The sequence below is a fragment of the Bombus vancouverensis genome, chromosome 4 (genome assembly GCF_051014615.1).
Source record: "Bombus vancouverensis nearcticus chromosome 4, iyBomVanc1_principal, whole genome shotgun sequence".
Classification (NCBI taxonomy): Eukaryota; Metazoa; Arthropoda; class Insecta; order Hymenoptera; family Apidae; genus Bombus; species Bombus vancouverensis.
In genome coordinates, this window is record NC_134914.1 from 5188407 (window position 1) to 5214225 (window position 25819).

Below are 25819 nucleotides of genomic sequence, written 5' to 3' on the forward strand. Positions count from 1 at the left end.
TGTCATTCAAATCCTGAGAGCGTGACTCAGAGCAGCCAGGACATCCAAGTAAAATCATGAGATATTCTGTTACATTTCTTCCGTCGGCGGGACTACGATTTCTGTGTTTCTCGTATCTCATCGACGCGAAGATACGTTAAGCTTGAAAATGAAAATAGGCCGAGTAACCTATGCGTTAATTACGATTCAAATCAATTTGACTAGACACATCGTTTAACCTTCGCTCGAGATTCCACGCGCGGCTCGTGTTTTCATCGGTTACACTCCCTCTGACAAATCTACATACGCGGTGTTCTTTCTTTTCACAATTTTCAAATTTCATTAACATTATTTTAACACCATCTTCTTAATCTTAACATTAGGAAAATAAAATGACGCTCACCATTCGATACTCCTGTATCCTCGTAGACAACAGTGAAGCGCTTTGAACGCTCCGATGTTCGCGTACTCTGTTGTCACGACCTCCTTCGTAAACCTGAGGCCACCGGGTGGTAAATTGTCGAATTTGTGCTTGGAACAGTAGTCCTTAAGTTCGTTGCCTTGACAGATCGCAGTGAGGAGCGACAAGACAAGCAGTCCCCGCTCGACCGGTGTCGTCATCTTCAGATCTCGACGAAAAACCAATTTACCAGGAAGCCGGGAAACGTTTCAGATTCCGTGATTTTCGAATCCGAGAACCGCCATGACCGAGTTTCCAGGGTGAAAATTACGTCCCAACGGTCCACAGCAGACTTTTCTCCAAAAGAAAACCGATATCTCTCACTTCAGCACCGTTAACGTCCAAAGATAAATACAAGGACTCCCGTCACTAAGCACACGCCGGCGATCTTAACCGATTCGTTTGATATTTGTCGTCAAACATAAACTTTCGTCTACTCGAGAAGATTGCGTGTTTACTGGGTGGTTTCAAGTGGCTTTCGCCGCGCGCTCTTTTTCTTCTTAACCGATAAATCGTTCAACTATTCAGTCACTTTCCGTGAAAACCATTCCTTTTTACACCAGCTCTATTTTCGACAAAGTCCCACGCCGATTGTACAGCTAATATCTTTCAACCTCGCACGATTACCGATAATTTCAACCAACGCGTATATACTCGCGAATGTTTCTCGTAAAGCATTGCAAGATTCAACAACGTTACGTTAAGCGTCTCGATGTTACATCAACAACACCTATCACGAGACTGCACTCAGAAATCGTAACAAATCGTAAATCGTATCGCGTGCTGTATCCTAGAAGAGGAAAAACGTTGAATATCGAATTCTAGAAGAACGATCGTAACATAACCTACGTTCAGCAACCGGTATACAACGCACCAGCGAAACACACGCTGTGAAAGCCGACGGCTTACTGCCAGCCCACTGCTTTGAAAACTCCCCGTAGGCCACGGGCCACGGGTTTAAAACGAGCCGCCTGTTGCCTCGTGCTCGTTCGGTTCAATTCGGCACTCTTCGGCCATCCTCGACGGGACACCGACTATCCGACTGTGCTACGGTCGCGTGTAACCGCCCGTTGTGTTTCTCCCAAAAGGGTACAGCCGATTCTTTTTTTTTCTATATGTGTTTCAGTAGCTTTCAAGACTACGTACATGCCACGCGAATGTTATGACACGTTTGAACTCAAATTTACACAAGCTCCGTCTATTCATCGATTCTTCGTTTAATTGAGATATGTCCGTGGGAAATAGAGGACGCTGTTCTCTGAAGCAATCGATAAATCGATACATCTCTTACAAAACTAACCTTTCAGGATCGACTTAACATAACGTTCATTAGATTCATTTTCGTCTTGCTGATCTATTTAGTCGAAGCAGATAAACCGACGATTACGTTGAAAGGAAAATGACGAATCCGCAAATTATCGAAGGCATTCCCAAGGTAAGAGGAAAAAGCGTTGTACTTCACATGCCATTATTGTTTTCTTGTTACTCGTGACGATAAAATTTCCCAAAGAAGACGTCTGCGAAATTAGGACGATACCTTTGAGCGAGACTCTCGCGTTATTTACATTGCTTCTACTCGACGCCCAAAAGTAAAACGATTCGAATAGCAGGTGCATCTGTACACGCGTAGAAACAAGTAACCAAAGAATGTTGGTATTATTTTTTTTGTAATGCAATAAAATATTTGGCAAACCAGTGTGCGTTTACAGCGTCCCTCTACTCGATCGTTCAAAGGACGCTTCGACAGATATTTGATTACGAAAGAAGTGCGATTAGAGTACAGACTTCCACGAATATGATAAACTGCAAATAAATGTATTTAACAACGCCGCGAACAGATAATTTTGCGGATAAGATTCTCTTGAAAGCAACTGGCACGTGCGATATTGTTCAACGAATTCCTGCATATTAATGATCGCTTGCGTGCATCCCGAGCTAACTTCTACATCCGCACCTTTTACATCGATATGAATTTTAAGATCATGAAAGCTCGGATCGATCTTACAAAATTACGATCGTTATTTATTTATCTATTTATAGGATAAACACTCTGGCAGAAAATAAACGTGAATGTATGTTTATATTTGTACAAAAAAGAGAAGGAAAGGAAGAGAGAATTAGACATAAACGCTTAAGCGTAAACTAAGAATGACTATAAATAATTATAATATATGTACTAATGCAAAGCAACATCTTAAGAATGCTAGGGTTTGACCAAATATGTACGTTCTGGTGGACAGATTTGGTGTAGATAGACACTCACTCCGTGCAAAATTATTTAAAAATGTTAGAATATCCATAAGTAATGTTTTGTGTGTAAAAAATGTTACTTCTGAAATATCTTAAAGGTAAATACATTTAAAGAAAATAATTGGACGATCGCGGGACAAGATATAAAACCTTCGGTTATTTTACTTGTAAACAAGATATCAGACATTATTCTTCTATCGCTCAATGTCTGAAGATTTTAATTATTAATAACTTCTCCATAGGTGTGAGAATCGAATAGCATAGGATGACCACTACGTTTGGCAGCGAGTTACACAGTTTCGAACGTTTCAATTTGTTACTACGTTGCTTATCGTCTACGATTTGGTAGCAACGGGTACAACGTTCTTCGTACGCTCACTCGTGTACACGCGGCTGCCGCTGACTTGCATTCTGCGAATTCGAGTATGCGGTCAGTCGTTTCGTGTCGTGTGGCAACGATTATGCTGGATGATCGTAGCCAGACCCGCAGCATTTACGCGCGTACAACCACGACACATGGGAAAAACTTTTATGCGTGCCGACGATGAACGTAGTCTTTCTAGTAGAACCAGTTTTTTATTTATACCTTTAAAAACAAATCCTTTACTCTACGGTATATCGCTATCGGTTAAAACGATCGGTTAACGCGACTTCATCTCAATTCGAAAATGTAACGGAGGAGGTTGTCGGACTTTGTCCGATCGATTTCTTCGATTCTTAATTCTTATTCGCTCCTTTTGAGCAAAACGTAATTCGTTCATGCGGCGCCGTGTCTCAAAGAGAATACCCATCGACCAGATTATAGGTCGTAAACATCGAACGTTACGTGTCTCTCAACAAGTTCGAAACCAGGAGTGCTTCTACGTAGCCGGTATTTTCCGTGTTGTCCAACGCGTTGTTTATCGTCCTCTGAAATTAATCTGCCTAAGTTGTCACCGTGTGGGATCGACCGTTTTCGTCCGTCCTTGACATCATCTTGTTGGAACGGTTACATTAAAACATAGCATTTAATACAGTGTATCGCGTGTAATCGGCTTTATTTCGAAATGAATCATCGAAAGATGTACTTATCAGCAAAGATATCGAGTACGATAATAGAACTACTGTGATATCGGTATGATCGCGTCCACAAGCCAGAAACATGAAAGGTTTTCGTTTGTAAATTTAGGTAAGACTCCTTTAATTATACGGCTATAAAACGGTTTTCGTAGTCTTTCTGTAAAATTTGACAAGAAGCAAACCCCCCCTGAACAGACTTCAAAGAACAGTCATGTTATCAATTAGAGTTCCGAGATCACGGTGTGCGTAACGAAATTAATCTCCCCTTAATTAATGGTGTTAAGGCGCATCCAAGCGTAGAGGCAGTACGAGTTTCCTGATTAAGACGACGATACGCATTCTGAGAAGAGACATCGAAAGAGCCGAGAAAGGCTATATGACCGGTGGGCTTTATTGAAATCTTGTACAATTAAAACAGTACAACATACGCTGCGTGTAACCGATGTTAACTCGCGTAAGGTCATAGTACCCAATCACGATGTTATTGATTCTATTTTTCATCCTGTATGTTCCCGAGTCAGAATTATCGAAGAGAGAACATTAGTTTCTCTTATATTCTATCTATCTATCTATCTATCGGCGAGTATGCTATCCTTCCTATTCATATATACTCAAGTACTTAGATTTAGTCGCGTATCGTTCTTGTACCTAAATAACGACAAACTACCTGACGGTGGTCGGACACGCGTTCTAACAACCGGTAAAGCATTTTCACGCAAGGCTGAGAGGTAACCGCGAACCTTTGTCCTCGTATATATCTCTCCGTCGTCGCTATATCGACGTTTCAACGGAAATGAGAAACGCCTCACGGTATGTTGCCCGTTTTCCTCGCTTTACCGAGAATTCGTAATTACACGGCACACACGCCACTTACAAGCGTTCCTGGCCTGCACATACCGGGTGTCAGGCGGCTGTACGTTGTGAAAAAAGAAGTCGCCGCGCCGTTACGAGATTAGTCCTTAGACGGTGCGGGTCGTTTTTACTTTCGTGAGATTCACAGGTGTCCCTCGAAGGAAGCCGTCTCGCTTATTCGACTACTGTAATTGTCAGCTGTCTGTTCCGCCGCTTATTTCGCGTTCCAATTCAACTGGTTTTCTTCGAACCGCTCCGTTTTTCCTCGCCATTTTTCCGCGCTACACCGTGTACAGCGGGAATTAAGTTTCAAACCTATTTCTGGCAGAATTCAGGTTCGCCTATTTTCTTCGATCGTTTACGGTCCTAAAGCTTTTCGCTCACGGGAATATCGCGGCAAGCATCTGTGTTTTGTCTGCACGACACGATTCTATTAAAACGGGTTGCAACAATCGAAAGAGCATACGGATGTAGGCAGTGTTTGATAGAACGTTAATTTTCTCGCTGCGTACGACGCCAAATTCAATTTCAGATTGCACGTCGAGTCATGACGTTTCTCGACGATTTATACAGCTCCACCGATTTAGTTATCAATTAATTTTCTTCTCTTCCTCCGGTGCGAGGTGCTTTCTCACATTTTTTAACAAAAAGAAAAAGAAAGGAAAAAGGACAGAGTAGGACTAAACGGTCCATTGCCGTGAGACTCGTGCGTGTGCCCGTTCGCAAACTGTTCACCCTATCATTTAGTCGTATAATGTGCTGATAACGTTATAGTTAATCTCAATTACATCATCGTCCTTCTTGGAAAAGATACACCGTGACAGATCAGAGACAAAGTTATCAACGTTTTACCTGTCAACGTGAATCATATTGCTTAATTATTTTTTGTTGAGGTAATCTGATTGAGGAACGCGTGGATGAATCTGTAAAAGAAATATATATTGAAGTAAGTGTAGGTACAGGGTTAGTGTATGCTGATCCAGATCCTTACTCTAGCAGTGTTACATTACAATAGGAGTTATTAGGGAGCACGTTGATACATTTATAACAAAGGACATTACCAAAAAATTAACCTTGGTGTGTAACACTAGATGAAAGTTACAAGAAACAGCAATAAAAATCTACTTATAACTCTTTTGTTTCTAGACCTTGTAATCCAAAACAACATTCATATTCAAGGACGCAATAATATGGTCCTCTACTTTTTTAAATATTTTGCTTCGCTAAATTCTATTTTTTCCGTAACGGCGATGTCCAGATCGCGGGTATACGAAAGAAAAAGATGTAAAGTTTTGCTAGAAGTAATTACTTCAACAGTTTCATACGGCGACGATGTCGACCATTATAATCCGCAAGAATCTTTTCTTTCGCGATTCGATAACCAACGAATAAATTTCATTCAACAGACACTTGTTGCTCTTGTCACAACTCGTGGTGCACCATAAAGAGGAGAAATATTTCGTGTAACCTCCTGTAAGAGTCACGACATTTTAAAAACTTTTATTTTAGTCCGTCTCGAAATTTCCACCTTGACAGTTCGTAACTAATCGACATCAAAGGTAGTCGTACGGTACACGTTGAAGTTCAGTTGGCCCAAGTTACTCCGTGCTTTCGCAGTTGATATCAAAGAGACCGCATAAGTCAATAGTTCATTTTTCTATAAGTGATATAATTAAATTCCTTTCAAACAGAGAGCTCCTAGTCTCTGCATTTGGAGGTTATGCGAACTTTACGAAGCCGAACACAGGCCGTTACTGAACTAATGATACACGCTAGCAGGTACTGATTCTACACGAAAAAATAAGTCGAAAGTGCGGAATAAGCCATTTTCACAATACGCATTGTTTCCAACAAAAGTGAATTAAGACTTTGTTAGAGGTGTACTAAAAATGATGCCCTGAATGAAAAAATTTTTATTTCACTTATTTATTCCATTGATTGTTTACTCACACCTTGTCGATAATTAGCCAAATTCAAGTATACTTGACAAATTTTCGAACTCGATCTTCTCGGAACCAAATCCTCGGATAAAAGAATGTCACTCTACTTTATCGACTTATTTTTTCATGAAGATCCGCCTTCTTTCGGTTTGTTCCATCAGTTCGATGACACCTGTATATTTGTTACCGAACGGTCGAAACAACGAAATCTAAAATCAATCGCAATACTGTTCCCTTCGTTCGTCGCAGAAAATGAGTTTATCTTTCTCGGTACATCGGTTTCCCATCGATTTTCAACTAATTACGTCGATTAAAGGCGCATCGCGGATTTAGGAGATCTGGGCTGGATTAGTGGAGGAAAGGCAACGAGTTAACGTAACGGATGAAACAGCGGACAAGAAAATCCGAGAATTGATCGGTTACCAACAAATTTTCAGACCGCCGCTTTCTTGCTGGAAAGTTTGCAACGTTTCTTAATCTACCGTGGCGAGATAATGACTGATCGAAGAAAGAAGTCGCAGCTAAAAGCTCGAATATTTTCCAAGGTTAACTTCCGCCACAGCTTGTATTCGACACACTCGTTTTGATCATTGAACTGCAGTAAATTCTTTCGATATAGAGCAAGGAAATAAACAGAGATTTTATGTTTACTCCAATTTATTTGTTAGAAGTACGAAAGAGTATTTAGAATTATCGGTTAACCGGAAATCATGTCCAACAAGTTTACCACCGTATGTTTCTTTAGTATATTGTTTATCAACTTCCTCAGCATCTTACTCAGGTATTGCGATATTAGATCTTGATTCTCCTCGAGGAAATTGGGGGCCTCCTCAGTGATGGTTTCGCTTATATCCTCGGTCAAATCATCGTTGACGTATAATTCGGAGATATTACACTGGAAATATTTTAAAATTAGCCATTCGGACTTTCAGGATTAGCGAAGCACTAGTTGTTACAGGATCATATATAAACTGCGGATTTTTATGCATTTATGTGGTATTTAAGAACGTATTTGTTGTAATTTTTATAGATAAGGCAAATCCCTCTTTAGGTTCTATGTCTATAGTTGCGTCCATAAGAACATCGATTTGCATCAAAATCGGCACTGTAATCATATACAACACTTACGTCGAATTCCCTTACTTTGACCCGCAATTCCAGGTTTGATATGTACAGCCTCCCTTCCTTTATCTCTAATTGCAGGTTCGCCTTCACTTTAAGTCCCTCAATGCGGAGGCTGAAGTTAGAAAAAATGCAGTTGCCTTTTTATTCGGCGGTCAGGAGTAGTTTACACAATTTATAAACTGAAGAAATCTCCGAGCGTTGCTGGTCCGTTTCGGCAATACTGTTTTACTAGCGTTAGGAAACTGTAAAACCGACTGCGAGTGTGTTCTCGACGGATCATAAATGTGTTTTCGAAAGGTGGTGCGCTTCCAAGCTTTACCGATTTATTAAAAGATGCGTTTATTTGTGTAGTAAAAAGGTATTCGTTTTCTAAAAATATCTAAACGTTTTACAGAGATCGAAGATAAAGCGCGAATCGAGTGTTATAAATCTACGCGCTTCTGCATGCTAGCTAAGCTATTATATTCATTGTATAAAACGTGTATAAAAGGAAATAATTGAAAGAAACTTACGCGAGGTCTCCATATCCCTCCACATCTTCATCGAGGAATGTACCTGTCACATCGTAGCCAGTCTCAATTTTAATTTCGTGGAACAGAAGAGTTACTTTGCCTTTCAAATCGGCCATCGTGAAATCAGCCCGCTTTACTGTATAGTTAGACAAACCATCTATGCGTAAATTCTCTAGATATCCTTCTGCTCTGTTTGAAGAAGAAGAAGACCGATGTCGGTTAATGTCAGTTGATTCTCTTTCCGTAATTAATACACGAAACATATGCGTACGAGAACAATGTCCTTATCTTCCAATCTATATCCATGTGCTCCATCACTAATGGTTCAAGAACCGGAATACCAAGATTTTCATCTCCTTCTTCCATCATCTCCTTAAATTTCTCGAGAAATCCATTAAGTTGTCCCGACTGAAACATAGTGCTCGTTCCGGCTACTTAATGAGCAGAAACGATTTATTTTCTATAAATCGAACTCATCTTTGATTAAATCAAAGCCGCAAAGCAAAAACTATTCTACTTACAGAACATGTTGCCCAACATGACTGCGTAACAGATAATAAAACCGAAACAAGATCACAACTAGAAAGTAGACAATTAAAACCGAAGTATTTCGGATTTACGTAGATGTTAAATGTTTTTTTGTGCTAATATGAAGTATAGTCTTCCGATAATCGAGATAATATTTAGCTTTGATAAATTACACGATACTACCTGACAATATGTTATAATAAATTGATCCTCAATACATCGCTCCTTATATGTGAGTCAGTTTCGTACTCGTGTTTTATGTCTCTTATTTCATGTATTAATATCTTATCTGCACGATATACAATCGGCCCATGTGATTAATAAAAAAATAATTAAAAGATAAAGAAGCAACAACGCTAATTCCCTTGGTCGTTCTTTATTACAGGGGGTGATAATTCGGCAGTCGTGATTCAAGAAACTCAATTCTACAGCTGTGCCACGGTCGCGTGTCAGCGTCCGTTATTTCTCCCAAAAAAGGTATAGCTGGTTTTTTACTATATGCGTTTTAGCAGTTTTCAAGACTATGTACATGCCACGCGAATATTATGCCACGTTTAAACTCGAATTTACACAAGCTTCTTCTATCCGTCGATTTCATCCAACATTTCGATGAACGTCTCGATACTTCGACACTTATGAAGAGATACCTATCACACCTATCACTCGGAAACAAACCGTAAATCCTATCGCGTACTATTTCTTGGAAGACGAAAGATAATGAACATCAAAACCTAGGAGAACTGTCGTAGCATAATTTATGTTCATCAAGTAATATTCAATGTAATATACAAACGATACACCCACTCTGAAGGTCGACGGCTAACTGTCATCCCATTGCTTTGATAACTTCCAGTAAAGCACGGACCACGAGTTTAAAACGAACCGCTTGTTGCCATGCGCCCTTCGGTTGCTTACGGTTCTCCTCGGCCATCTTCGACGAGACACTGATTGTGCTACGATTTCGTGAAACTGCCCGTTGTGTTTCTCCCAAAAAGGTATAGCCGATTCTTTTTCTTTTTCATATGCGATTCGGTAGTTATCCAAGCTACGCACATGCCACGCAAATGTTATGACTCGTTTAATCGAGATATATCCGTAGGAATTAGAGGACGCTTTTCTCTGATGCAATCGATAAATCGATACATCTCTTACAAAATTGTCGTTTCAGGATCAATTTGACATAATGTCCATTAGATTTATCCTCACGTTGTCAATCTATTTAGCCGAAGCAGATATGCCGACGATTAAATTAGAAGGAAAATTACGAATCCGTAAATTATCGAACGCTTTCCCAAGGTAAGAGAAAAAAACGTACTTAACATCACACTATCTTCTTCTTGTTATTCGTGACGACAAAATTTCTGAAAGAAAACGTGTGGTAAACTAGGTGGGCACGTTTGAGCGAGACTCTTGCGTTATTGACATTGCTTTTACTCGACACTCAAAAGTAAACGGTTTGAATAGCGAGTGGATGTGTACACGCGTATAAATAAGTAACCAAAGAATGTATGTAATGCAATAAAATATTTGGCAAATCGGCACGAGTTTACGGCACTCCTTCTACTCCCTCTACGTCCCTCTACTCGACCGTTCAGAGGGCGCTCCAACAGATATTTGATTACGAAAGAAGTCAGATTAGAATATAAGTTTCCACGAATATGATAAACTGTAAATAAATGTATTTAACAATGTCGCGAACAGATAATTTGTGCGGATAAGATTCTCTTGAAAGCAACTGGCACGTGCGATATTGCTCAACGAATTCCTGCATATTAATGATCGCACGCGTGCATGCCATATTAACTTCTATAAGTTACTTCCAATACTTTTACATCGATGTGATATTTAAGACAATGAAAGCTTGGTTCGATCTTAGAAAATTATGATCCATACTTATATATTTATCTATTTATAGGATAAACACTCTGGCAGAAAATAAACGTGAATGTATGTACATATTTGTACAAAAAAAGGGAAGGAAAGGAAGAGAGAATTAGACATAAACATTTAAGCGTAAGCTAAGAATGACTATAAATAATTATAATATATGTACTAATGCAAAGCAACATCTTAAGAATGCTAGGGTTTGACCAAATATGTACGTTCTGGTGGACAGATTTGGTGTAGATAGACACTCACTCCGTGCAAAATTATTTAAAAATGTTAGAATATCCATAAGTAATGTGTTGTGTGTAAAAAATGTTACTTCTGAAATATCTTAAAGGTAAATATATTTAAAGAAAATAATTGGACGATCGCGGGACAAGATATAAAACCTTCGGTTATTTTACTTGTAAACAAGATATCAGACATTATTCTTCTATCGCTCAATGTCTGAAGATTTTAATTATTAATAACCTATCCATAGGTGTGAGAATCGAATAGCATAGGATGACCACTACGTTTGGCAGCGAGTTACACAGTTTCGAACGTTTCAATTTGTTACTACGTTGCTTATCGTCTACGATTTGGTAGCAACGGGTACAACGTTCTTCGTACGCTCACTCGTGTACACGCGGCTGCCGCTGACTTGCATTCTGCGAATTCGAGTATGCGGTCAGTCGTTTCGTGTCGTGTGGCAACGATTATGCCGGATGATCGTAGCCAGACCCGCAGCATTTACGCGCGTACAACCACGACACATGGGAAAAACTTTTATGCGTAATCTAGCAAAACATAATTCGTTCATGCGACGCCATGTCTCAAGGAGAATACCTATCGACCAGATTGTAGGTCGTAGACATCGAACGTTACGTGCCTCTTAACAAGTTACAAACCAGGAGTGCTACTACATAGCCGGTATTTTCCGTGTTGTCCAACTAATATATCGATATGATCGCGTCCACAAGCTAGAAACTTGAAAGGATTTCGTTTGTAAATATGGGTATATAAGGACTCCTTTAATTATACGGCTACAGAACGGTTTTCGTAATCGTTTTGCAAAATTTGTCAAGAATCAACCCCTCTTAAACAGAGTTCAAAGAACAGTCATGTTATCAATTAGAGTTCCGAGATCACGGTGTACGTAACGAAATTAATCTCCCCTCAATTAATGGTGTTAAGGCGCATCCAAGCGTAGAGACAGTACGAGTTTCCTGATTAAGACGACGATACGCATTCTGAGAAGAGACATCGAAAAAGCCGAGAAAGGCTATATGACCGGTAGCCTTTATTGAAATCTTGTGCAATTAAAACAGTACAACATACGCTGTGTGTAATCGACGTTAACTCGCGTAAGGTCATAGTACCCAATCATGATGTTATTGGTTCTATTTTACATCCTGTAGGTTCCCGAGTCAGAATTGTCGGAGAGAGAACATTCGTTTCTCCTATATTCTATCTATCGGCGAGTATGATATCCTCCCTATTCATATATACTCAAGTACTTAGATTTAGTCGCGTATCGTTCTTGTATCTAAATAACGACAAACTACCTAGCGGTGGTCGGACACGCGTTCTAACAACCGGTAAAGCATTTTCACGCAAGCCAGAGAGGCAACCGCGAACCTTTGTCCTCGTATATATCTATCTGCCGCGACTATATTGACGTTTCAACGGAAATGAGAAACTCCTCACGGTATGTTACCCGTTTTCCTCGATTTACGGAGAATTCGTAATTACACGGCACACACGCCACTTACAAGCGTTCCTGGCCTGCACATACCGGGTGTCAGGCGGCTGTACGTTGTGAAAAAGAAGTCGCCGCGCCGTTACGAGATTAGTCCTTAGACGGCGCGGGTCGTTTTTACTTTCGTGAGATTCACAGGTGTACCTCGAAGGAAGCCGTCTCGCTTATTCGACTACTGTAATTGTCAGCTGTCTGCTCCGCCGCTTGTTTCGCGTTCCAATTCAACTGGTTTTCTTCGAACCGACCCGTTTTTCCTCGCCACTTTTCCGTGCTACACCGTGTATCACGGGCATTAAGTTTCAAACCTATTTCTGGCAGAATTCAGGTTCGCCTATTTTCTTCGTTCGTTTACGGTTTCAAAGCTTTTCCCTCGCGGGAATAACGCGGCAAGCATCTTTGTTTTGTCTGCACGACACGACTCTATTAAAACGGGTTGCAACAATCGAAAGAGCACACGGATGTAGGCATTGTTTGATAGAACGTTTATTTTCTCACTGCGTATGAGGCCAACTTCAATTTCAGATTGCACGTCCAGACATGACGTTTCTCGACAATTTATACAGCTCCGCCGATTTATTTATCAATTAATTTTCTTCTCTTCCTCCGGTGCAAAGAGTTTCCTCGCATTTTTGAACAAAAAGAAAAAAAAGGAAATCGACGGAGTAGGACTAAACGGTTCGTTGCCGTGAGAATCGTGCGTGTGCCCGTTCGCAAACGATTCACCCTATTATTTAGTCGTATAAGGCGCTGATAACGTTACAGTTAATCTCAATTACATCATCGTCCTTCTTGGAAAAGATACACCGTGACAGATCAGAGACAAAGTTATCAACGTTTTACCTGTCAACGTGAATCATATTGCTTAATTATTTTTTGTTGAGGTAATCTGATTGAGGAACGCGTGGATGAATCTATAAAAGAAATATATATTGAAGTAAGTGTAGGTACAGAGTTAGTGTATGCTGATCCAGATCCTTACTCTAGCAGTGTTACATTACAATAGGAGTTATTAGGGAGCACGTTGATACATTTATAACAAAGGACATTACCAAAAAATTAACCTTGGTGTGTAACACTAGATGAAAGTTACAAGAAACAGCAATAAAAATCTACTTATAACTCTTTTGTTTCTAGACCTTGTAATCCAAAACAACATTCATATTCAAGGACGCAATAATATGGTCCTCTACTTTTTTAAATATTTTGCTTCACTAAATTCTATTTTTTCCGTAACGGCGATGTCCAGATCGCGGGTATACGAAAGAAAAAGATGTAAAGTTTTGCTAGAAGTAATTACTTCAACAGTTTCATACGGCGACGATGTCGACCAATATAATCCGCAAGAATCTTTTCTTTCGCGATTCGATAACCAACGAATAAATTTCATTCAACAGACACTTGTTGCTCTTGTCACAACTCGTGGTGCACCATAAAGAGGAGAAATATTTCGTGTAACCTCCTGTAAGGATCACGACATTTTAAAAACTTTTATTTTAGTCCGTCTCGAAATTTCCACCTTGACAGTTCGTAACTAATCGACATCAAAGGAAGTCGTACGGTACACGTTGAAGTTCAGTTGGCCCAAGTTACTCCGTGTTTTCGCAGTTGATATCAAAGAGACCGCATAAGTCAATAGTTCATTTTTCTATAAGTGATATAATTAAATTCCTTTCAAACAGAGAGCTCCTAGTCTCTGCATTTGGAGGTTATGCGAACTTTACGAAGCCGAACACAGGCCGTTACTGAATTAATGATACACGCTAGCAGGTACTGATTCTACACGAAAAAATAAATCGAAAGTGCGGAATAAGCCATTTTCACAATACGCATTGTTTCCAACAAAAGTGAATTAAGACTTTGTTAGAGGTGTACTAAAAATGATGTCCCGAATGAAAAAATTTTATTTCACTTATTTAATCCATTGATTGTTTACTCACACCTTATCGATAATTAGCCAAATTCAAGTATACTTGACAAATTTTCGAACTCGATCTTCTCGGAACCAAATCCACGGATAAAAGAATGTCACTCTACCTTATCGACTTATTTTTTCATGAAGATCCGCCTTCTTTCGGTTTGTTCCATCAGTTCGATGCACCCTGTATATTCGTCACCGAACGGTCGAAGCAACGAAATCTAAAATCAATCGCAATACTGTTCCCTTCGTTCGTCGCAGAAAATAAGTTTATCTTTCTCGGTACATCGGTTTCCCATCGATTTTCAACTAATTACGTCAATTAAAGGCGCATCGCGGATTTAGGAGATCTAAGGTGGATTAGTGGAGGAAGGGCAACAAGTTAACGGATGAAACAGCAGACAAGAAAATCCGAGAATTGATCGGTTACCAACAAATTTTCAGATCGCTGCTTTCTTGCTGGAAAGTTTGCAACGTTTCTTAATCTACCGTGGCGAGATAATGACTGATCGAGAAAGGAGTCGCAGCTAAAAGCTCGAATATTTTCCAAGGTTAACTTCCGCCACAGCTTGTATTCGACACACTCCTTTTTATGGCTGAACTGAAGTGCATTGCTTCGACATAAATCAAGGAAATGAATAGAGGTTTATGTTTACTCCAATTTATTTGCTAGATGTAGGGAAATATATTTAGAATTATCGATTAATGGCCAATTATGTCCAACAAGTCCTTCAGCGTATACTGTTTCAGAATGTTGTTCATCACATTTGTAGCAACCTTACTCACGTATTGCGATATTCTATTTTGATACTTCTCGAGCAAATCTGGTACCATCTTTGTGATGGATCTGCTTATAACTCTGGACAAATTTTCGTCGTCGTATAATCCGGTGATAACGCACTGTAAACATTTCAAAGTTAGCCATTCGGGCTTTCAGGAGCACCGAAGCACTGGTTGTTGCAGGATTATATGTAAACTGTGGATTTTTATGCATTTATGCGATATTTTATAATACAAACATGTATAAGAGGATATAAAATATCTAACGTACTTGTTATAGTTTTTAAAGATAAGGCAGATCTCTATTCAAGTTCTGTTTTTATAGTTGCGTCTATAACGATATCAATTTGCATAAAAATCCGCACTATAATCATATACAACACTTACGTCGAATTCCTTTACATGAGCATGGATTACGAGGTTCGAAACTTGCATTCTCTCGTTCTTTACCCCCAGTTTCAGGTCTGCCGTCACATTAAGTTGCCTAATGACGAGGCTGAAATTCGAAAAAATTCAGTTGGCTTTTCATTCGGTGAAATACTTCCTACAAATTCGAAAAATCCCAATTGCGATTCGAAAATATCGATCAAACGTAGCTCATGCAATGTGCAAATTATAGAAATTCCTTACAGGGGGCGTTGATAGTCTGTTTCGGTAATACTGGCTTACTGACGTTAGGAAACTGCAAAACCGACTGCGAGCGTGTTCTCGACGGAACATAAATGTTTTTTCGAACTCTGGTGCGCTGCCAAGCTTTATCGTTTTATTCAAAGATGCGGTTACTTGCGTAGTAAAAAGATATTCATTTTCTAAAAAGATCTAAACGTTTTACAGAGATCGGAGATAAAGCGCGAATCGAGTATTGTAAATTTACGCGCTTCTGCATGCTGGCTAAGCTATTATATTCATTGTATAAAACGTGTATAAAAGGAAATAATTGAGAGAAACTTACGCGAGGTTTCCACGTCCGTAGTAGGAAATTTCATCGATGAGTGTACCACTCACATTGTAGCGAGTCATAATGTTAATTTGCCTGAATAGAAGAGCTACGTTGGCTTTAAGACCAGCTATCGCGAAATCACCTTGATTTACTTGATAGTCGGATAAACCAGCTATGCGTAAGTTGTCCAGGTCTCCTTTTGCTCTGTTCGAAAAAGGGATAAATCGATGTCGGTTAATGTCATTTGATTCTCTTTTCGTAATTAATGCACGAAACATATGCTTACGAGAACAATCCCTTTTCCTTGAGATCTATATGCTCGTGCTTGCTCATGAAAGGGTCGAGAACAGGAACACCATGTTTTGCATCTCCTTTCTTCATCGTCTTCTTAAATTCCTCGAGAAATCCTCGAAGTTGACCTGATTTGTACGCATTGTACTCTCCGGTTTCTTAATGAGAAGAAACGATTCGTCTTTTTAGTTTGGAATTCGCTTTTGATTAAATCGAAGTCGCAAAGCAAAAATATTTCACTTACGTCGCGCGTCGGCTACGTGGGGCTGGAACGTGTGATAGGTGATCAACACGATGGCTAATATCGGCACGAGAAAACGCATCTTGCTGAGGGTGAAAGAGAATACGCGGTTTACAAGTAGACAATTAAGACTGAAATATTTCGCTTTAACGCGGAATTTAAACGTTTTTTTTATGCAAATATAAAACCCCACTCCCCAAGTAGAACCAACAGTACTCGGATCATCAAGATACTCACTTGGCTTTGATAAATTACACGACCACTATCCGACTCTTCTGCATATCACGGCTCGTTAATACGTCGTTCCTTATATACAAGTTAGTATCGTACACTCGAGTTGTAAGATCTCTTATCCTATGCGCGATATCGGAATCGATCGATTCGGCTGATAAATATCTAAATAAAAAATTAAGAAACAACAATACCGATAACCCTGGTGGTTCTTTATTTACGGAATAACAACTCTGCTTTCGCGATTTAAGAAATCCTGTACAATTTCGCAGACACGTCGATTGTGCAACGATAAATGTCAATTTCATTGGGCTAGCGGCGGGCACCTACGTTTATAACATACCGTGCAATTGCAGCGCTACAAATGACCATTTAATTACGTTACATCGGTCGACTTGCGTCGCTGATCGAACTAGGAACAAGAGAGAATCGTGGAAAATATTTGGATCGTCGCATCGGAGCGTTGCGTTCCGAGGCAGAGACCCCGCAGTTTCAGAATAGCTACGACGAAAAATTCAATTGCGCTGATCGGCTGTGCATGAAGTGATACGTGGCCAACGGTAATTATCTAAACACGAGCGGAGCGTGAATTTCCATAAATCCGAAAAGGCTATTTTAGGTGGCCATGAAATTCGCGCGGTATCGATCGTCATGGCGTAAATACTTGGTTATTGGAAGCCTGAAATCGGAGCAATGAGAACGAAGGTTAGATGCAAGGCCGAAGGTAAGCCGGCAAATAAACTCTCGATACGTAGTAAATCGTGAATGGGTAAGCTGCTAGGGAACGAAGAAAAATACCCGAAGATTTCCTTTTGACAAAGTTCCGCGCGAGTATGTGAAACGAGAGAGCAGATAGAATTTGATTGGTAGTAGTGGATCAGCGAGGCGGCCGCAGATAGATGACGATAAAGAGAAGAATGCCGTTACAAAGCCTCAACTTTTTCTTTTTTTAACATTGACCGCGCGCGATCATGTTTTTTTCCTTTCTAAATAAACCTATAAATTCATCGCCACCGTGATACTTATCGCTGTAAACAATGACATACGTAAAATGGTTTTGCCACGGACCTTGGTTCTCCATATCGAAAACGAATATCCTTCTGGCTGGTAAATATTCGAACGTTAGGCGGATACGCATCTTTCTCGGAGAGAGGTCGAAACACGCAGGAGCAAAGAGTAGAGGAGAAAAAGAGAATCCGAGAGGAGTATAGGGAAAACGCGCGTGTGCGAGTGGCGGTGGTAGAGCTCGTGTCGGAGTATTTCGCGTGGATATGAAGAAAGTAATGAAAACAGGATAAAGGTGAAAGGGAAGAGGCAAGGGAGCAATAAGAAGAAGAAGAAAAGGAAAAGGATGGAACGCCGACGAAGACGACAACAACGACGATGATGATGCGAGAAAAAGGAAAAGAAAGAGGGAGTGAATAAACGGAGGAAAAGGGGTGTTAGAGGGAAGCGGCTGGGGGTTGAACACAAGAGAGGGAACCGAGTGGTGTACCGCCAGCCGAATGGGGTGAGAGTGGGGTAAAGCCGAGAGGGGATGCTAGACCAGTTCACCCTTACTTGCCACGGCTCGACTCGTCAGTGCGGCCTGAACGGTTAACCGGCCTACTTGTTCGCGTGGTTCTTTCGATTCCTTTCATTCTTGCAATTTACGTCGTCGAAATCGTCGTCATCGTCGTCGTCGTCGTCGTCGCCGCCGCCGCCGTCGTCGTCGCCGTCGTCGTTGTCGTCGTCGTCGTCGTCGTTGTCGTTGTCGTCGTCGTCGTCGTCGCCGTCGTCGTTGCCGTCGTTTCTCAGCTCTTCGCCATCGACCACGAACCATCAGGTTTTAGCGACTGTTCGCTCGCGGAACACACGTGAGTTGTAATAAGCGAGGTACAGTTTGGTTCGTCGTTAATTCGTGTTGTCGGTGTTCAACTTGCCCTTCCGATTCGAGTTGGAAAATTTGCCGTCGATGAAGAGTCACGTAAGATAACGAAAATAATCGAAGAAAGGGAAGAGAAAGGTAAAATAGCGAGCAAGGTCGAGAGAATTTGAGCGAGAAAAAGAGGCGGCCAATAAACGGAGGGCTCAGCCGAAGCAGCAGCAGCAGCAGCACGCACGTTTCGGCTAAAACCTCGTATTCCGCTTGTCGCCGCTGTTCTCGTCGTGGTGCTTGTTGCCGAGCTGGACGCAAGGGCAGAAGAGGCAGGGACGGTGCTTGTTCTCTTAGAAATTCGTAAGTTTACCTCTGTAGTTTTCCCGTGAAGGAATTCGCTTCGTTGCGACCGTTCCGCGATCGGCTATCGCGCAATTTACCGCACTCGATTCGCCAGATTTGAACATAGTCGGCACCGAAGGTCAATGATATTTTGTAGCGTGTCATCCTATCGGAAGTCCAAGAGTATCGGACGAAAATCGCTAGAAAATTGTATCAGTCCTGCCGGCGGGATTTTTCCACCGACCATTTCCCTGTAGAAAGGCTCGCTGGATAGCCGAGATAAGCAACCGATGATACGATAACTCGTGTACAGCCGCTTGTACTCGAAAAAGATCGATTTTCAGCGGCTGGGCGACGCGAGCAATCCTTGTTTTCTCTTTTCGCGTCTTCTCGTCTCAAAGAATCCTGGTCCCTCGTTTTATTCTCCGTTTCTTGGAATCTCACCTACGTTGCACGTTTCACGAGGATTAATGTAATATGCGATGTACAGCGAACGTATCCCTTCTCGCGGTTGTTGCGCATCGAAACGAACGCTTTTTCTCGTAGCGTTTCGCTTCAAGGACTGATAAGAGATGATTTCTCGCGATAGTGAATGGCGTCTTACGATCGTGCGCCTTGCTCAAGTAAAAAGGACCGATAAGAAAGATCGTCGAGTAATTGTTTTGCAATACGAACGCGTTTGTAAGAGTTCAAAGGCTCCAACAAAGTTATCCTCCATCCATAGACGATTCGCGTTCTTCCAGCAGCTCTATGATTCTCGAGATTCCTTTCTGCTGTTCCACGGCCGATGATTTTCAGCTAAAAGTGGCATTCTTTTGCGCGGAAGTAAGCAGGAACCTTTTTAACTAAGGGCAACAACTGTCGAGGCAGCTACGATCTCGAAACAACGGTTGGTCGGAACGACGAAGTCGTGCAAACAGCAAACATCGGTCGTATAGGAGAAACATGGATCGATCGTACGAACGAGTAGGGGCCTTGATCGACGATCCGCGTAAATCGATGCGCGTATTCCCGTTTGCAGCATTTTTTACAAAAATCGCGCTGTTGCCTGCCAGAGCTGTTAGCTTGGCAAAAGAACGAGATCGATTTTAAACAAAGATTGCTCCGCAATAGTTGTATTAGTCCGCGTGAGTTACGACGACGAAGCTACCGGATCAACGATAAGATCAACAAACGGATATCAGGGTATATATGGGACGGATTAACGTCGGCTAGAGGTTTGCCAGGTTTGGTGATAAATTTCGATAGGCTTAAGCTCGCTGGATGCACACAAGATCGAAGATGGGATTTTCGTGTTCGAGGTCAACTGGTAAATCTACGGCGAAGGTCACCACTTCTTCGTTCGATCTCTACTTGTACTTCCACTTTGATCGCGATTTTATCGCTCCGATCTTACAATTACGATCTTCGACTTTGTATCGAAATCTCGTCTCGCGATGACTGCATCGCGTTTCATAGTTGGGGGCAAGGGATCGTGCTCGTCCTTATTCGTTTCGCGGATCTTTTGTTCGCAGATTTTCCTAAAGGCCGGATTTTAATATTCCACGCACTTTTCACGGGTATCGCGATACGGAAGGCTGAGAGAAAAAGGCGAGAAATGGGACGGCAGGAGAAGACGTTGAATCGAGAACACGGTGAATTGAAACCAGTGGATAATGCAGCTCGTTGAAAACATTCAAATACAAAATTTATCGATCGCACGCGGCTTGTAAAAGGTCTGTCCTTTATCGTTAAACGCGTTACGCAAGACCTGTACTTGCTAAATAACATATCCGCTAACGTATCGTTTGTAATCGTTCGACATACATTTGCCCTGTCGTACACAGCAAAATCCGATGGAATCGAGCAAATCGAGCCGAATCATGCGCAAAGTTGCGATCGATAAAAACAAACGATCGTGCATGTTGATCGTCCGTGTAACGACGTGATCGTAATATCTGCTTATCTTTGACAGGTGAAAGATGTTTTGAAGAAATATGCTCGATACAATATTTTCTCAAATCTATTTACTCGTTCGCTAGATAAGAACATATATAAAAATAGTACACCGTATTGACCTAGCTGGTAACTGAAAGATATTTCATCGCGATGATTCTAGATCATCGTTTCAGCGTACGACTCGACACGACGCTCGAGCAGCGCGGATCAAAAGGAGAATCGAATTTCGAAGAGCCGCGATTCTCATTAGCTCTTTTGTTTTCTTTTCGTCTTTCTCCCGCGACCATTTGTCATTCGGCTTTTCCCGCGCACACGCTTTGAAACGCGATGCTGTATGGTTTCACGCGCGTCGCCACCCATAATATATTTAGCGCTCTCGGGGAGTGCAGCACACTCTCATGGTCGTCGAGGGCGTTAAAAAAACAATGACAAGGTTATACACGTGACAAAAAGAAAATTGACGTGTGCTTGGTGCGCGTGGAAGCTCGTTTTTCCGTGGCTTGGCGCGCCGAAGCTTTGTCGGATCAAGGGTCGTGTCAAAAGCTCTGCAAAGAGAGAGTCGGTACGCGTGTGTGTATGTTTCTGTGTACCTGACAAAGAAAGAAAGGGAGTAAAGAGAGAAAATAGGGGGGAATTGGGGGTGGGAGGAGGGCGGGAAAAGGGGAGGAAGAGAAAGAAGTGGCAGTAGACGGTAGAGCGACGGTGTAAAGTAAACGTTGGACACACACGGCTGGCCTTTGCTTTCGTTTGAACTCACAATCAGTACCGACTAAAAATAGGAACCGTGACCTAACTACGCTCGATTCCACAATTATGCATTTCCTCCCGTTGTCCGACTATTTTTCACTGCTCGCGACCGAATCAATGTGCCGTTAATACAGCGTCTGTGTGTCGCGACGACGTCGATCGAGAACCCGTCTATACGTACTATATACGCGTCGCTGAAAGTGAGATGAAATTCAGATGGGTCGAGGCAAACAGGGTCGAGTCAATATTTTTTCCTTTCTCCAACTTTTCTTTCTCCGACCATCACTTGGGCGCCGTTCTTCTTTCAGCGATTCCTCCGAGACTCTACCTGTTCCGTGAAAAATAAACGATCGTGAAAACTACGAATCTCACCGTGGATAGCTTCGGCTGGTTGTCGGTTAGCTGAACGAGAAAATTCATAGTCGAATACTACGAATATCGTTAAGCGTAAAGCCGGTCGTATATCACGCATGTCGTATATCCTATGTGAATCGAGTAAAATTCACTTGGTTTGCATAAACGCCTGGGAGCTTGCGATTCCGTAATACGCTGCTATAGTTGCGAAGTCACGTTTTCGCGCTAATTAACTCTTAACGATTTCAGTTAATCTTCGCAGAGTTTTCGATGACCCTCTCGTTTTCCGAGCTTCCCAGTTAAAATAAACCAGAGCCTGGAAACTTGTCTTGGCAACTATTATACTACCGTACGTTTCTCCTGCATACGTTTACCGTAAACATAAAACGTGGTCAAAATGAAAAATTCGAGTTTCGTTAGAATCAGCCGTTTTAAGTGAAACAGCCGTTCGCTCTCGACGATAACGACAAATCGTTTCGGCTTAGGCCCGGGAATTCTAACTCGGACGGCATATTTCACGTTATCGAAAGATTCGATCGTGGTTTAATCCGACGACAGAATAGGACAGAAATAAACGAGTCTTGGAAATTGAATAATAGTCCGATCGTCGATGTCCCCTAAAAAAAGAAGTACATCTCGATATCGATAAGTGTCGAGATCAACGGTCTGATAAGGACGTTGGCCTTTATTCGCACGAGACCGTAATCGCGGCGAATCTGCGCGCGTCTGCAATTCCCAACAACAAAGGCACGCTGCTGCCTCAACTTTGCTTGCCCGTTATTCTGCTTCTTTTCTACCAAATCAACCCTTTCCACGCTGTTTCTAGTAAACGCTGCTAAAAACGTGAAAAATGTAAGGGAAAGGGAAAAGGAAGGGAAAATTTAAATCACAATAGATACGTCGTTTTGTTATACGATGCGACGAAAGAAAAGGCAGATCTAAACGAAAGAAATCGATCGTACGATGGAACGTAAAAATATTCTTTAAGCAATTTATCGAAGGAAATGAGAAAAAAGTTGTTATCGTTACCCAAGTAAGCGTAATATTAGAAATTGCTGGAGGATATTAAAGGCTCGCCTTACTTTAAAGGAAAGCAACTACTATTGCAACCAACCGTCGTCGCACCTGCAGCTAACCCTCGAGGCTCTATCATGCCGCCACATTCTCTTTAGATCCTTATCTAACCAGGTTAATCTATCCTTCCCTATCCCCTACGACTTACCAGTTTACCTTCCACCGCCACCCATCTACGGTCCCTTTTCTAGGGCTTTGTGTCAGCTGACACGTAACTGTTTATACCATTTCGGCTGGCACATCGCGTGACGAGACTCGTTGCCAGATTGCCATTCTGCTAGATTAAACTAAATCATTTTCTATCTGTAATATTTGTTATACTATATTCGTTATTCGAATACTGCAACGTTTTCCATATGGCGACAGAACGCGAATACTTTTCAAATAATTTTCATCGGTAATTTTACTTACCTCGGTGGCGTTCGTTTACCTTTCTGAAGAAATCTAGACTAGTTGCTCGTAGGTGGAACAAAAGGGAAATAAACGTAAAAAGAGCGTGCGCAATAACGTCCGAACTGCTTCGTTCGAACAGAGACGAAACTTCCTTTCCCGTAATTTCCTCGCGTTTTCTCTTCCTTTGTTATCTCACTGTCCCGTTCACCGACAACCTTTCATCCTGTCGACCACTCTATCTTCTCTGACGTTCCCTTTCTACTTGTGATATACCTTTCGAGAACGATGGCCAGAGAGATGCGATGGACTTTAATTCCATCCAACTCGAAAGCAATCAACGACTTTGATTCGTTAATGATCGCATGAAATGACGGTATCAACGACGTTTGCCCTAGTATCTCCGAAACACTCGTTCAACGTGGCGACGTAGTGCTGGCACTGCTAGTGTAAGTACGTAGTGGCGCGTAGTAGAAGGTGAAGATACAGAGTCAGCCGGCAAGTAGAACATAGACCTCCGTGGCGCGGCAGTTAACGCGAAACTTGGCCTGCCAGATTTTCCTCCATTTGTTATACCGCTATCCGTTACGCTCATTGTGTCAGCTTTCGCGATAGATTCTTATCTAATCGGGTCAATCTGCCTTCCATTAGACCCCCCGCAGCCTGATTTTTTATTCATGACTTAAACGTCACGTGACTTCCTTAACCGGCAAGGACTCGAAATTACACTCTGGCTAGATGAGTTTTTTGGCACGATAAAACGTTTTACACCTGGCCTGAAAAACAGCTTGTACGAAGGAGAGAAAGAATGAAAGAGAGAGAGAGAGAAACTCCGTTCGTTGGTAAAATCGATATCAACGAATCGTCTACGTCAACGCGAATCATCGATTTACAAGGACGCTCTCGAGACTCGAAATTTACTAACGATTGTAATTATCAGCGTCTCGATTTTGTTACGTGCATCGCGATAGGATTTGACGGAACGCGACGGATGCTCGTGTAAGGGAACGAAAAAAAAGAAAGGACAGGTGCATCCGGCTACGAACGATTTTTCTTTGCACCGGAGCTGCATTGCGGCTGCAGCAGTTTCCGACGCATTGCCACCGTGAACTGGCGTCGAAAGGCTGCATCGAACTCGATGAGGCCAAATGTCCGAACCAACCGGATGCTCGATATTACGCGTAAAAATTCAGTAGAGCAATTCCAAGCGAAGTAAACGAATCGAACTGTACTCGTTACGCGTCGTTCCTCCTGTACATTAACATTCGACGATGAATGTTACGAGACGAATCGCGCGAATACTTGGAACGAAAGAGGAGACACCGGTCACGGGGTAGCAGTTTTCGCCAGTTCCAATGCGAAGTAATCGCGTGGACGCGTTATCGGGGAAGTAGAGAAACACCGTTGTTGTCGATTGTTTGGAAACTCGACGTTATTGCCCGAGTATTCGCAGTTGTAAGTGTTCATCTGCGGCAAACAGAAAATATTTTTCAGGCATGTTAACGTCGCAAGCACCGACTCCGAGAGCTTTTAAGAAGCGAAAAGCTCTCGGGAAAAGAAGAAGAGGAGACCGGCCCCGCTCGCGTTTCTTTGAGCCTGGCGATTAACACTCGACTTATCCGAGTCGCGGTATTCCAATAGCTTTTCAATCTGTAGAGCGGCTCGAGCTTTCCGCTAGGCGCTTTCACGTCGCAAAGGACCACGATGCAAGCTCGCAACAGTTTATTTCGAACGAGAATCATCGATATCGTGCCTAGACTCGCCTCGGTTCCACTGCAAGGGAGGAGGAATCGTCGCTTTAAACGTTCCGCGTTATCGAAATCTGCAGAGTTGCTGCGTTGCGCGGACTGCGACGCGCTGGATCGCAAACGTCGATCGAAAAGAAAACAAAAGGAGACGGTAAGAAGCGAACGAAAGGCTAATTCGATGTCGAACGAATATACGGGTCTTGGTGTCTGGTTCAGGCTGGCACTTCGCTTCACTGCCAGCGTTCCATTGCGGCTCGCGTGAACTTGCCGTCTACGTTATCGCATAAAAGTTTTGCTGTACATATTAACGAGTACGAGACCCTAAAGTTTCTCGATCGTGCATCCTAAGATCAATGCGTTTCTTTCGCATATATTTTTAATTTTCTCGCGTTAAGATTCGCTGATCGAATGATCCTTTCCGCCATGACAAGAAACTCAGATCGAATAATACAAAGAATGCGTCTCAACGCCTCGTACGTCCGTGTTCAGACCGCAACTGTTTCCATCGACTTTATTTGTTCAAACCGCGGCAGAACACAAGCGCATCGTTACATGTAAATAAATTATTTCGATCAACGGTTACAAACGCGATTCACTTTGCGAGGAATGGGGTCTATCCGACGACGACGAAGTTTCA

General features: G+C 41.9%; 4 protein-coding genes across 8 annotated transcripts in view; 1 reads left to right on the forward strand and 3 right to left on the reverse strand.

Moving 5' to 3' along the window:
- LOC117160950 (interleukin-1 receptor accessory protein-like 1-B) overlaps positions 1–1353 on the reverse strand; it is a 134957-nt gene extending 133604 nt beyond the window's left edge. Inside the window, exon 1 of the mRNA XM_033342074.2 lies at positions 383–1353. Coding sequence (XP_033197965.1) covers positions 383–600 — 218 coding nt within the window. The 5' untranslated portion in view covers positions 601–1353. The remainder of the gene's footprint in view (positions 1–382) is intronic.
- Positions 1–25819, forward strand: part of LOC117160881 (acetylcholinesterase) — a 63815-nt gene that overhangs the window by 13771 nt on the left and 24225 nt on the right. Inside the window, exons 1-3 of one of the 3 annotated variants that reach the window (XM_076617833.1) lie at positions 1748–1874; positions 9091–9182; positions 9559–9700. The gene's annotated coding sequence lies outside the window, so the exon portion shown is untranslated. Of the gene's footprint in view, positions 1–1747; positions 1875–9090; positions 9183–9558; positions 9701–18278; positions 18950–25819 lie in introns of those variants that run through there. The other 2 variants (XM_076617832.1, XM_033341940.2) reach the window with 2 other exon arrangements.
- Positions 7180–9095, reverse strand: LOC117160929 (uncharacterized). Of its 3 annotated transcripts, none has more exons than XM_076617837.1 (5): positions 8889–9095; positions 8449–8608; positions 8178–8366; positions 7669–7777; positions 7180–7435 (listed from the first exon to the last, which is right to left on the reverse strand). In XM_076617837.1, the coding sequence occupies exons 2-5, from the start codon at positions 8592–8594 to the stop codon at positions 7238–7240; spliced, it is 642 nt and encodes a 213-aa protein (XP_076473952.1). In that variant the 5' UTR covers positions 8595–8608; positions 8889–9095; the 3' UTR covers positions 7180–7237. The 3 variants fall into 3 exon arrangements, with proteins under 3 accessions (XP_076473952.1, XP_033197921.1, XP_033197920.1); XM_033342030.2 differs by having other exon boundaries at positions 8699–9095; XM_033342029.2 differs by having other exon boundaries at positions 8449–8611; positions 8699–9095.
- Positions 14894–16659, reverse strand: LOC117160915 (uncharacterized). The gene is made up of 5 exons (XM_033342005.2): positions 16504–16659; positions 16255–16417; positions 15981–16172; positions 15416–15524; positions 14894–15148 (listed from the first exon to the last, which is right to left on the reverse strand). Exons 1-5 carry the CDS (start codon positions 16580–16582, stop codon positions 14951–14953), a joined length of 741 nt encoding a protein of 246 aa, XP_033197896.2. The 5' UTR covers positions 16583–16659; the 3' UTR covers positions 14894–14950.

Coding starts and splice junctions, on each gene's coding strand:
- LOC117160929 (XM_033342029.2), bottom strand. Junction 8,367..8,448: donor AAGATAAGGACATTGTTCTC/GTACGCATATGT, acceptor TTCTTCAAACAG/AGCAGAAGGATATCTAGAGA. Junction 7,436..7,668: donor TCAAAGTAAGGGAATTCGAC/GTAAGTGTTGTA, acceptor AAATATTTCCAG/TGTAATATCTCCGAATTATA.
- LOC117160915 (XM_033342005.2), bottom strand. CDS start 16,582: ATGCGTTTTCTCGTGCCGATATTAGCCATCGTGTTGATCACCTATCAC. Junction 16,418..16,503: donor CCACGTAGCCGACGCGCGAC/GTAAGTGAAATA, acceptor CTTCTCATTAAG/AAACCGGAGAGTACAATGCG. Junction 15,149..15,415: donor CTCATGTAAAGGAATTCGAC/GTAAGTGTTGTA, acceptor AAATGTTTACAG/TGCGTTATCACCGGATTATA.